The sequence below is a fragment of the Branchiostoma floridae genome, chromosome 8, assembly GCF_000003815.2.
Source record: "Branchiostoma floridae strain S238N-H82 chromosome 8, Bfl_VNyyK, whole genome shotgun sequence".
Lineage (NCBI taxonomy): Eukaryota > Metazoa > Chordata > Leptocardii > Amphioxiformes > Branchiostomatidae > Branchiostoma > Branchiostoma floridae.
Genome location: NC_049986.1, coordinates 13,339,215 through 13,352,992, shown reverse-complemented (window position 1 = coordinate 13,352,992; position 13,778 = coordinate 13,339,215). Strand labels below are relative to the sequence as shown.

The following is a 13,778-nucleotide window of genomic DNA, read 5'->3' as shown; positions in this document are numbered from 1 at the left end:
TATCATTGTTAGTGCCCTGGGAGAGGCCGGTCTGTGTCTACATTTATTGGCTCAACAACAATGATGAATGCATAGGAAGCCATATACTCTCCAGGGACAGTGATACCTGCATGGCTATCATCCAATTGCAATTCCACACTTTAATTGCTTGTAAAAGTTTGACTTGCTTGGAATATAAATGGCTACTCCACTGGAACATCCCACGGGGGATCAGTCAGGAATAACTTCTATTCTCGCCATTCGATCATTGTTCTTTGTTGTTCCAACATATTTTTAAAGATGCCCTCCTAACCTTGCTAACTGGAAACCCTTTTGAACAGAAAAGATACAGGCAATCTTTTCATCTGAGAAAATCACAAATAGAATCAGTAATTGTTTCTAGGCATGCAGAGCAGCTCTGTCAATAATGAGTTATCAAGCACAGTCACGGCCGTGGTAATGCTAATGTGACATTTGTATGTTGGAATTAGTATGTATATGGATGTCAGTCATACATGCATGAATGTCATTAAGCAAAAGAAGGTATCAACTAATAAGCTGACATACGTATGGACAGTGCTTCAAGTGATGCAGTAGCTGCTCAGTACAAAGGACAACAACAAGTTGCAGCAGAATTATCATTCAGCACCAAGGACAGTACTGACTCTTACAAAATGTGTCCAATCTAAATTATAATTATAACAAGCCATATTAGATCAATAGCAAAGAAAAAGACATTAAAGTCAACAAAGAAAAAAGTTTTTTTTTAGTTTGAAGGGCATTCAGCACCAAGGACAACACTAACCATGTACATAAGGAAGACATAATGGCAGGAATATAGATAACACAATAGCAATAAATTTTATGACTGTCCTTTTGTCTGTGTTAACAAACTCATATAAGTTAGCTGGTCTTAAAGTTGTCCATTAACTGGTTTGGTGGATCAATTGAATTTTGGTACTTCGCACCTACAATGCTGCCTGTGTCAGTGTGTGAAATGCCATATTGTCCTGGGAGACCAGATAATGATGCTGTATTGTTCGTTCTGGTGAAGATTGATGAGCTACAAAGCTTATCGGGACACCAGACTTACACCTTTGTAGTTGTAATCGGTACTTTTGGATGCGTGAAAATGTGATGTCCGGTGGTAACACAAGAAAAGACTGTCGTAAACAGAAGTGAGACAGAAGGACTGGAATACACATTCATCTCAATAAAAAAGGGACTGGTTCACCAGTCTCGGGAGGCTTTGAGTGATAAGAGGCAAAATTTTACCATGGAACAAACTGCAAGTTGCAGCACAGTACAAAGTGGAACAGAACAAAACACACAACACAACGTCAGAGAAGGGTTTTAGACTAGACTTCATCCCCATAACAATTGTATGCATGCAGCATTTCTATTTAATTGCCAATACTACTTCTGAACTCTATTATGGTCCACCTGCCCCAGTGTTACTTGCACTTATCCAGCCCTATTCATGTGTAAGTGTGTGATATGATGATGATGTGTGATATGACAGAGAGTACACAAAGCAACTAATTACAAGGCTACAATCCAGCCTTCACAAGAAGACTAAATTGGAGAGATTGACTTTCAGTGCGGTAATAAGATTGCATGATGGATAGGCCAAGGAGCAGACGGCAACAATAAATAAGAGTAAGGCATGTCAAGTGAAGATAGTGGGAGTAACAGTTGCTGGGGAAATTAATTAAGTGATAAACCGCAACTGGCAAGGGATCGCTGGGTGTAATCCCTACTTTATCTTATCCACCCACATCAGCTCCACTTTATTACAGGCGCCATTAAAGGGGCAGCGTGATGACTAGGATCTCATGGTACTTGAACATGAAATATCATCTAGTGCTGGTATTGGAAATATCATTGGACTGGGTTTCTCTCTTGATACCATCTAAAGACTACAATACATTTTCAACTTGTGATGTAATGGGGACAATGGTGAATGATTCATACATGACCAATGATATCAAAAGATTAATTCTACATGTATAGTATTACTTACATTTGAAAAAATGGGGAACTTTCTGTTTGATTTCAATGTGACTTATGAAAATTCATTTGTATACTTTTTTGAAGTTGTGAAGAAATATGCTGCCTGATATAATATCAGTGGTAGTAAATTTGGGAGACAAAGTTTTAATGACATTTGTACCAATAATAAACAAACTTGTTAGTCACACTTCTCTAACTAAGAACTTGGTCACCTGTTCTGAACTTTTAAACTTGTGTATTAGCTTGGATGATGGATCAATTCAATCCTGGTGGTTAGGCCTACATTTGTCTTCTTGACCTATGTGGTTAGTGTTGTACTTGGTACTGAATGCCCTGGGAGGCTCTTGCTAGTAACACTTTGTCCTAGAGTGTTCACTGTACAAGGATCTGTGCAATACATTCGTTAATGCTACACATGTAGATCAGAAATAAGCACACCTAACGAAGGGAGATATGTTCAAATATCTTATGTCATCATCTGACCACGATATACTGGAAAATCTCAGTAAGTTCGTGTACGCTTGTTTTAAGAAGAGAGAATATGCATGTAAACTATTATAGTATATGTATAACTTTTCGTTCACTACCCTTTGTATCAAACTGACTGCATTTAGCCCCAATGGGGCATGAATATGCAATAAACTACATTGTCATTAGTAATATGAATGTAGAGATGACAGTAGTCTGATAAACACGTAGCACATTACTGTCAATCACTCTCTGTCTAGACAGTTAGATACACACTTTCTGCAGCAACAATCAATTGACCTTCAGTCAAACCTTAACAGCATCACTTCACCAAAAGTATTGACATGTCTGTGGTAATCAAATCAAATTATCAAGGTCCTGGTAAGGACTCGTGGTTTGGCATTACCACTAAAATATCACATGTCAACTCTGATATTGACTAAAAAGTCCTTTATGTCAATGCCTAAAATTGAACATAAGGATCATGCAATGCTAGAATAAATAGTTTTTATTGTATGTGATGTCCGTCCATCGGATGTATATGTATATAAAGAAGTTTTACCTCAAATATCCTTTATCTTACGATTATCAATGTATGACACCATGTATTTGTTCACAAAACTAGGCATACATGTACAATAGGTACAAGTATAGTAAGCTGTATGCCGTTGCTTCCAACTTTTGAACCGGGTATAGTATTTTGTACATCAAGCTCAATTCTGGCATCAGTACATGAAAAGAACAAAGCGGAGAGAAGATCAGCAGTGCACATGAATGTACATTGTACGGCCGTTTTGCGTTCCAGCTACATGACGTAGAGCATTTGATAGCTCTGCAGAGACTGGCTTGGTGAGCACTACTGTGAACAGTCTTACATGTAGCACCAGATGGCAGCTATATCTTAAAGCGGCTAGTGTCCGCTGGGTATACAACATATCATTTATCCATTATAATGTGCATCAAAGGGCAGTTTGATGCACATTATGGTCCCCAATGGGCACATCAACATTATTTCAATATGCAAATTGATTCAAATATGGCCCAAACCACCTGTTTTGTTTGAGTCATCCACATAATTTGCAGAATTTTGTGTGCTAGACGGTGCTACTGTCATTACATTCTGCATTTTTTACCTGTAGCTGGAAGATTTTCATGGTACTACATGTAGTACTGTACTGGTACTGTATACAACTGAGATATCCCATGTATCAATTTTCCTACTCCATCTTCTTGTACTCATCAGTTCTGTGCTTCAATCTGTTTGCTGTAATCTGATATATTGACAGCTCGAGCCCTGCTGATGGACAGGCAATTCAGTTTGACATTCAACCTCCACGCGACCTGAGGACCTGGGCTTAATTTCTCCCACAGTCTTCCTTGAAGCTCATTACCTGTGTGACAGGTAGACCTTGACAGCCAAGGAAGATCAATATCAAGGTCAAGGAAATACCCGAGGGACCAATGTCTTCATGAAAACTTCAAGAAAGTTTGCGACAAAATAATCTACAGGCAAACTGAATGGAATCATGAGGAGGAACAAGAACTGGAAATGTTTGAAAATATGTTAGCATCCCCCATGAATGTTTTCTCTTATTGTTCAGTTGAAGAGCTTTGGAGTTGTATGTAAGTTGACTGTAAGAAAGTCAGCAGACTTATAATTGAGCGTATTTTTTACCTGAAAATCTATCCCACCACATTGGATAGCACTCTGGGACCTTCAAACAACAGCCTGTATCTACAAATTCTTCCACTTTGAGCCTGTTACTTCAGTATACAACACTTGACACCTTTTATGTTATTACCTGTGATTAAACTAGCCCTGAGTAATGGAGTACATGATGCAGTACCTCTTAACATGGAAATCTTGGTTATAAAGCATACCAGCACAACATTTGAAAATCTAAAGAAAATCCTACACAGTATCTCAAAGTCTTAGGCACTAACAAACTAGACCTGGCTATAGCCACGAAGTGCAATACATATGGGAAATATACCTACATGTACAATTCACAATATATTTCAAACACAAATGCAAACCATTTCTCTAGCTTTTCTCTGCATTACAATGTACAGTCCCATTTCCCCAGCCTATATTACAGAGCCATTTCTCTTCTTGGGTGGTCAGTCCCTCAAGCTATCCTCTGCAAAGTGGTAATTCTATCAAGACTTCAGAGGCCGATGTCCTTGATCTTATGCACAGCTTAATGCTACTGACACTCCAGGCAGGAAAATGAATTATGTTCTAGTTCTTGTAAATAAGACCTTTTAACCCCTTTTATCTTTTGCTGGGAAAGAAAGGTATTTCTGGCCCTACCCATAATCTTCATTACACTTCAAAAGAATGTGATTATTTTACAAATTCCATGTCATTGGTTTCAATTTTAAATAATTCACATACTGTACCTACTAGGAATTTGAGATGTGAAAATCAAAATCAACAAAAGCTGTCATAAATGCAAAATCAACATGGCTGAGGAAAAGAGAAACCCAAAAGAATTCAATATCATATTTTCGACTTGCTTAATGTTGGAACTTCAAAACAATTAATGTTTCTCCTTTTTGGATGTTTCTTCCACTTGATTCTGCCTGCAGAAAATGTAATTCTGACAAATAACTTAAAAACTACAATCATTTTAAAACATGGTACTAATCATTGAAAAGCAGCAAAATAGAATGATCTTCACATCAATCAGGCCAGATGCAGCCTTTTGGGTAGACATTTTACCAGCTTTGAACTTGACACTAACAAATTTGATGCAGAAGTTGTAAGCTTCTTGAAAACACCCTGTATCTATCATGAGGTAGTGCAGGCATTATCTACCCTAACCAAACCATGGTGAGAAAGGAAGGAAAGTGTTACCAGTAGGAACATGGTGACAGAATAACATGGATCATAGATTGTACATTGTGTACATCCAGCAAAGAGGAAGGATCTTACAGTTTAGGCACTTACAATGTGTAATCTAAAAGAATAGCAATATTAAAAGCAACATAAATAAATAGGGCTATATTATCTGATAAAATGTTAAACATAAGTACCCTAGTCAATCAGTACCGCCCTCATTATAATTTTCAATTAAAAAAAAAACAGTACATGTGGGTGTATATGATTGTGTGGAATTAGAAACCGTGGGAAAACTCTATCATAATACTCCATCAGTATCAAAAAAACAAAATCCTCCACTCTGGTATGCTGTATCTTGAATTATGTTCTGGATTACTAAAACAGCCCAAAGGCAGTTGATTTTTGCTTTTAGTCTTTTCCCACTTCCCACAAGCACATACTGTGTAAGTAGCCTCATGTCAGTAAATAACAAAATTAATGTATTTCCTCAGGTTGCAGGTATAACATTATATACGTAATACTATGCACATTCCCTTGGAATGAAATGCTTACAAGGCAGGCTGTTGTACCTGCACTCAGACAAGTGGTAATGTCAAGGTACTACAAAGCACTACCAGTAGTACATAACAGATGGGGAAATAATTCGTTTCTGGAGTAAGAAAAGATGTAATCTGTAACCCTCATAATGGAATTATTGAGGCCACAGGAAATTTGATTACAATATATCTTTGCTAATGAGATCATGCTAATGGGATTACAGTTGATAATGTTCCTCCAGATTTAGCTCAATGATGTCATTTGGGACTTGGACAAAAAAAGCCAAAAGAGGAAAGCAAACATACAAAGTATTTTCGAAAGACAGCTTTGTGTAAGACATGTCATTTATACTTGCTTAATCTATTCTTGATAACTTAAAATGTACATACACATCTGCACAGTTCTCACATCATCAAATCATGCAGATTATAATTTTGAGTAAACAAAATATCCCTCCCAGGAATACACTCTGTAAATTGACATCCTTCTAAAATACAGGGTGCCACTGTGAATAACAGAGCTTTGTTGGTTACATGTATTTTGTAAGTGCAACAGGGATGTTTAGACTAAGAGGTGTACCAATACTATGTTCTACAATGTATATAATTAACATGTTGAATTTCCTGGAAAGGTAGAACATTACCAAATACATAATAACATTTGATTTATCATCATTTCTTACAATGTCAAACTGTAGCAATGTTAAACACCTATGGAGTATACTTACAAACATGCCACACAGGCTGAAGTTCTTCTGCGTCATCGTCCTGTAGCATTACAACACACACTTCCACAGTACATGTACCTCCCACCATGAGCCAACATGCTGCCTCTCTTACCACATTCCCAGTCATTGACTTCCCTAATAAACCTTGTCATGCGGGATCAGGGTAACCCATAGGAGGCAGTGACATCATCGACATATTGGCCAATCACAGTGATTTGGCACACCGAAAGCCGTCAAGCACATTTGGCAACCTCTAATCAAGGTAGAAATGGTAGAGCCAACTTCCTGAGGGGCTATTACATTCTGAATGAATGCGGAGGGAGCATTCACGAGATTTTTTTAGGAAGTGACATAGGCGTACTGCATAGATTGTACCGTGCTTGTAAGTAGATTTTGAAACAAGGAAGAATGCAGTTAAGATAAATTCAGAAAGAAAGAATCATTCTCACCTCACGCAGTGCATACTAAACTAGAACATGGCCTAACCCATTAAGGGAGTATGTACATCACAATGTTCCTATAGGAGGTGAACAGACACCGGTACTATTTGGTACATGGATAGAATGTACTCCAACGATTGAACAGGCAACCCAATAATTGTGTTATGATAGCCACAACCTGTACGACAGGACACTGTCGCTATCAATAATTAATCTCACCTTCAGCCGGTAACAAATGTGTCCAGTTTCCACCCTGCAGACTGCCTGTCTAAGTCCTGTTGATTGTTGTGAATTATTTACATCTGCTACAACAGTGTGTCCTCTGTCACAATTTAACACCAGGAAAAGGTGTTGGACAGTTCATCGATCTGGCGCTAACTTTCAGTACAATCACGTTCTCATGTCTACATGTATAGCAGCTGCTAGATGCCTGGTAGACTGTTTGAATCATGTTGGAATTACTGAAGGAAGCTGTTCTATTATTCATTTTTTGTTCTTTTATCAAAATATTAAAAGTCTGAACATATTCCAACATTTTCAATTATAAAAATCACCCAAAAGAATGAAATACCATGATATATCTTCCAATTTCAATTTCCTTAGAACAATCATAGTTTGCGTTCAATTTTGCCCTGCGTGCGTGTGTCTTATTCGCTCAGACCTCCGTCTTTAATGAAACAGTGCGTTGACTGGAGACGTAGAGATTTAAGTGGGAGCTGTGATTGAATTATGTGGCTTGTGTTGCCAATAGTGGGAGGCTCCAATGGGACTTGATTCAATTTGGTCCAGTTTATGGCTGCCAAATCACAGGAGCAAGGATGTTGAATACGACAGGCTGAAGGCCACATTTCAGTCTTATCAGCTGGACAACATGTAATATATTAGACAGGCTTTGTAGAATGTCTGGTCTTAAGCATCTCTGCATATGTAACTTTACATGGTGAATAGTGGAAATGGAGTGTTATTTCTTGTTAAATGTTTGTTGCTGTTTTCATGTTGTATTGTGTTGTGTTGTGTTGTTCCTATTAGTAATACTGAAAGAATACCTTCTTTGCAAGCCAATAGTGGATGAAAAAACAACTTAGCAGTCAAATACATGTAGGCTCTAACTCAAAATAAGAAATTAAAGACAATTCAGTTGTCTAACGTCTTATCAAGTTTGCGACATCCAGTGGTAAACGTACTGAACGAAGGAGAAGAAAAGGCGTCAAAGATAGGTAGATGTACGATGGTGGAAATGTTTTACAGGTACCTCAAAAGGTCACCACTGTACTGTACTGTAATACGCTCCTGGCTCTGTAGTGACATTGACAAGTGACACACATGCAGCTGATTTGTTCTGAGTGTATAGCTGGCAGAGTTCCATCTCATAATTGTGTCTGGACTCTTGAAGGTCAAACCATCCCTGTAACACCAGTTGACAATGTAATATTGGGTTTGTCTCCGCTGTCAGGCCTAATAGTTCAGTATGCTGCACCCAGAATGAACGCAGATACTCAGCTGTTCTATATTGTTTGGTTAATTGAGTAATTTCCAATGGCATTTGTGCTTGTTTTGCATTACAAATCCTGGTCACCATTTGGATATCATCTAAAAGAACAATTTCTCCTGCAGTATAATGCAGTTACAGTACAAACATTCATTTAAGCTGCATCCAAATTTTGCAACATGGTGAAAATCTGTAGCCTGGGTACAATCTGGATTGAGTAGTTTGCTCCGACGTTTATTAATTTTTTTTTATACACTATGTACAATCACTTATTGCTCCAACTTTTATCGTACACTATATACAGTTGCTTCTCTGCTATTCCAGCAGATGCAAACGTACATTGTAGGTGCGAACTACTACCTGGATGGTACTACCCAGGCTAGAAAATCTGTGGTTGTAACATTTTTAGCAGTTTCAACACACTGCAAAATGCCAGCAACTGGAAAATGACAACAAACCTGTAAACTGAAATGCTATTTCAGATTTCCTGTAAAATTTGCACTTTACAATGATTTCAAACCTGCCAGTTCTCCTTATACTTCCCAAGACAAGTCAGAACATGCTATTAAGGTTTCCTACCAAACTCCTATGTAGACAGCATCTCAAGAATGCAAAACATGCATCACTTTTGTCTACATGTACCTCTACTGTAAGATTTTCTTTTCATGTGCATCCCAATGGCCAATTAAGTTGTAATCAATGAGACTCTGGGTACAGTGTCTGCAGGTGTTATCTATGTTCATTTGAATAGCACTACATGTCCATGTAATCATCTAGCTTTATCTTTAAATCTTAAAAGGGAGACTGTTTGATGATCCAAGACTGTACTCTCTAACAGTTTGGACAGGTTGGGACTGGGGGCGATTGAAGTTTGGGACAACACAGTATGAGTATGGCTGCAGGTAAGAGCTCTTTTAATTAAAATTCTTGCAACGGGAGTTGTAATGCGACATCTAGACTCTTTCCACGAGCGTAAAGTAATAAAAAGAACTCCAAGTGGGCAATCCTGCTGCTACCAACGTAAGATAAGTGTGATGCGTAACATAGTCACAGTAGTCTTAACAATGCTGACTGGGAGTTTTACAGACTAAACTGTTAATGTCTCTTTTGGGAAAGCTTGCCAAAAAAGGCAATGAGGATGATTTCTGACATTTTTCCAAGCTTAAGGTCTAAGGCAATGATTCTTCCACGGTCCATGTAAATAGTAGCACTTCTGATATATGTGCACATTTACAGCGAAAAATCAATGTTCTTATATTGACTAAAATTTGTCAAGTTCAAGTTTCACATTGGGTAATGTGTGGCTGTGACATTTTCACTGGAGTGTTGAATAAAGAAAGATGGGACTCTGGCTACATAACTTACCCTTGAAGAATATTGGACATGCAACAAAGGTCCAGATATTGCTTTGAAGATAAACAGCATTGGAATTCATGTGTTCGCTTATTCTTTTCTGCAATAAATTACATCATTACTACTCTATTTCAAAGCCTGAGGGGCAAATGTATTTTTGGTGGGAAGATAAAGTCCCATTTTGAAGTCTACGTAATATCTTTGACTTGTGTTGTAAGTCATCTCTTTCATGTGCGCATCCCAACTCACAGAATGTACATACTAAGTATACATACACATGTGAATATGGCTCATTCTGGGCTTAACATGATTATGTCTACAATACATGTAACTGTCAATACCAGGTATTGCATATTTTGACATTTTTGCTGTGCTTTCAAATCTTTATGGCATCCTTCAACTGGGATATATCACACTGCAAACATATCTTCGATACATCACTAACAGTAAAGTTGTTTAACTGTAAACTCAAAAGTCACTGTGAACTCTTGATTTATTTTTTGTCATGGCCAGTTTGTCATTGATTTATGTCATGGCCAGTTGTGTAATGGTAAATCATTTACTTTTGCACAGAAAGACGCTGCATACATTGATTGATGTGTGATATGAGCTTGAGCATGTTTGAGCGTGTTCAACTCCACAGGGTGCCGAAATTCGTAAGAATAAATCAAGCCAGAAGGAAGAAAGGACGCTAATGAAAACATATTACAGCGCATGATTCTCGGTGATGAATATAAAACTGCGCCTCCTTTCCACTTGGCAGAACTTAAGTACAATTTGAAATGAGCTCTAAAATGCACCGCCTGCCCCAAATCCCCGGAGAACGTTTCTCGGCGCGATGAAGCGAGGAGGGTCCGACGGGTGCGCAGAGTTAAGTAAGAGCTGGTGTCTGTAGACTGTCGTGTAATAGAATTTCCGATTCCATCCAGAAACAAATTTGGGAGTTTCATCAATTTTTCATTAGCCAATCTTCGGCGAATTACTGGGATGGAAATACAGAATTAATGTGATTCTGGTGGGGCATGGGAAGTAATTAAGCATGAGAAACCAGAAGCAGGTAACTTCTGTGGAACGGAGGACTTATCTGGGAGGCAGGTTAATTGCCTATCTGGTCTTTGAAGTGAGCAGCTCTGACAAGCACCATACTCTGTGGATCTAAATACATCATCTGGATATATACAATGAATATACCATGTATAATGCATAACAGAAGAAAGATATTGAAAGTAAGTTACAGAGTAGATATAACAGTCATATAATCATAAACAATGGATACTGCCATATTTTCTTTGGTAGCAAAGAGCTACTTTTATCTGTATCAGTTAAAATTCATTTTTAATTTTTAAACTAGTTCAAATTGACCATCATTAACCTGGGGAAGAAGGATTAATTATAGATTTTGGCAATGGCCTATTATCTTAGTACAAGGAAATGTATATTTCAGACTTACAGACAAAAGAAGTTGGTGCTTCAAGTTTTAGGACATGAAGGCTGAAAACAGAGTACTTCCTGTTATATATGTACTTTCCATGTCTGACTAGGTGCTTGGAAAAGGTCAATTGTTTCCCCCATGGCAGCACTTTGAATAAGTGTCATTCGACAGTGTTGCAAGGTGGAAAATGGAACTCACTTTCAAAATGTGTAAAACTTAGCCAGCAATTTGTAGGCAACCATTGGCTGGTTGATAGCCTAAGGTGCACCAGAGTGATCGCTGAGGTGCGAACCCCCATGTGAGAAACAAGTACCTTGACTTTGATGGGTTTCAGTCTTCACAAACTTGATAAACGATGTACCTATGACTTTCAGAAACAACTAGCTGGCCATAAAGGACTAGATTGACCATTTACGGTGAATAATGGTAGACTTGAGTGCGGAGGCAACTAGTTTAAATGCACAAGGGTAGCATTTGGTATAACATACTGGCAAGACAAATAAATCATGATTGAATTTCAGGTATGTTCAGTTGTATAGAAGCATACATGTAGGTGCAAGATGAGGAAGGGACAGAACCAAGGACAAAACCAACAACATAGATAGCATGTTCATTACCTAATTACTACAAAAACAAGTTCAGCACAGGACAGTCCTCCAGTATCGAGGACAGAAAACAACACAGGACAGCATCCTCTATATCAATGACAAAAACAATAGCACAGGAGAACATATTCAGCACCAAGGACAGAACACAATACAGGACAGGATAACACAGGACATCATCTTCAGTACCAAGGACAGAACTAACAACACAGGGCAGGACAATACCGGACACCATATTTGGTACCAAGGATACTACTACCAACAACACAGGACACCATCTTCAGTACCAAGGACAGGACCAACAACACTGTCTGGACAGGACAACACAGGACACCATCTTCAGTACCAAGGACACTACCAATAACACAGGGCATCTTCAGCACCAAGGACAAGACCAGCTAACAAGGATAGCATCTTCATCTCCTTGAGCTACCATCAAAGTATGACAGGCAACAAGGAAACATGATGGACAACATCTTAAAGTTAAGTCTTGACTGGGCTTCTACAGTACATCAAAACAAGTTGGCCAAAGTTTTCATTTTGTTGGTCGTCAGTTTCCACAAAAGACAAAGTTGAGAAGCAAGCCTACTTCCACACTTTCTCATGTGGTTTTGTCAAAGGCAGGTTCACTGCCTGATCAATGGTGCATCATTTCTGTTCCTTTTTTCTCTATAATAGCATCCGAGTGGAAATTACTCCTGCTAGACACAACTCCCTCCTGTAATCCTTCAAAGTGCAGTCCTTACAAAGGACCGCTATGAATCACACTCAGCGGCAGGAGGAAGATCAACCTGCTGACGTCCCGCTGACGTCATTCCTGAACAGAACACCTTGAACTTCAGCATGTTGAAGCACAAACTTGTCCCAAACTATCAGAAACTCTATTGCTCTTACAAAAGCAAAAGACATTAATTGTATGAAGTCTATTGGGCAATCAAATATGGCTCATCATGAAATGTCTCACAGGCACACTCATGCTTAATTTCTTACTATCTTTGACATAAAGGCTGGATAGAAATGGAAAGGCGAGCATTGTATGGGTGGGTTTGGGCTGGCCCCAACTTTGTAGTTGCAAACTTCCAAAGGTTTTTGGTGAGGAGAAGTCTTTGACAAGACTCATGCTCAAAGGAAGAAGCAACTATAGAAATTCCTTCACATACACTTTTTAAGTACTAGTCCTTTGTGTGTTGACTGTTCAAGGTTCTGCTTCTCTGAACACACACACACATACAATATTACCTCCATTTTCATGTACGCATAAATGGGAATATTTTTACGAGAGAGTTGAACATTTGTTTCAATTTTTTGTCTATTTCTACAGCATTTTACACCTCTATGATATAACGTTACATGTATTGTTGGCAAAAATATGACAAGGCTCGGAACAATTGTAAATCACCATGCAATTGCAAGGCAGCAGTCAGCTTTTAGTGAAGAGTCTATAAGCCTCCCAAAGAGCTCCATTCCCAAAGAGCCGACCTCTTTAGAAGATTTACATTAGAAGACTTACATGTAGTGTCACAGTGACCTTAGGATTTTCATTAAGGCAAGCCCTCAAGTCTATCAGCACTCAAGCTAGACTACCGAAGTAGGGTCCAGACAGCAATTAGCACACATCTTTGATGGTTGGACTTTTTAAACAGCACCAGTGGCTAGTAGGCAATTACTGTCCAGTCTGTACATGACCCTGACCCTCCACCCAGCTGACCCTCCTATTTAGACTGAACACCATCTGTGCATTAGAGACATTAGCTCACTCTTACATGTGGCTAACATTGTTGGTGCCACAAAGGGCAGCTGGGGCAGGTTTGATTGAGTTAGACATGGGGGCAAAGGTTACCATCTTCATTGTAGAATGTATGAAAATGTGCATTCAAAATGCTTAATTCC

General features: G+C 38.6%; 1 protein-coding gene across 3 annotated transcripts in view; it reads right to left on the bottom strand.

Moving 5' to 3' along the window:
• Positions 1-13,778, bottom strand: part of LOC118420773 (divergent protein kinase domain 1A-like) — a 63,796-nt gene that overhangs the window by 34,183 nt on the left and 15,835 nt on the right. Inside the window, exon 1 of one of the 3 annotated variants that reach the window (XM_035827757.1) lies at positions 6,570-6,726. The exons of the other annotated variants lie outside the window; for them this stretch is intronic. Within the exon in view, the coding sequence (XP_035683650.1) occupies positions 6,570-6,605 (36 nt within the window). The 5' untranslated portion in view covers positions 6,606-6,726. Of the gene's footprint in view, positions 1-6,569; positions 6,727-13,778 lie in introns of those variants that run through there. 3 annotated transcript variants of the gene reach the window in all.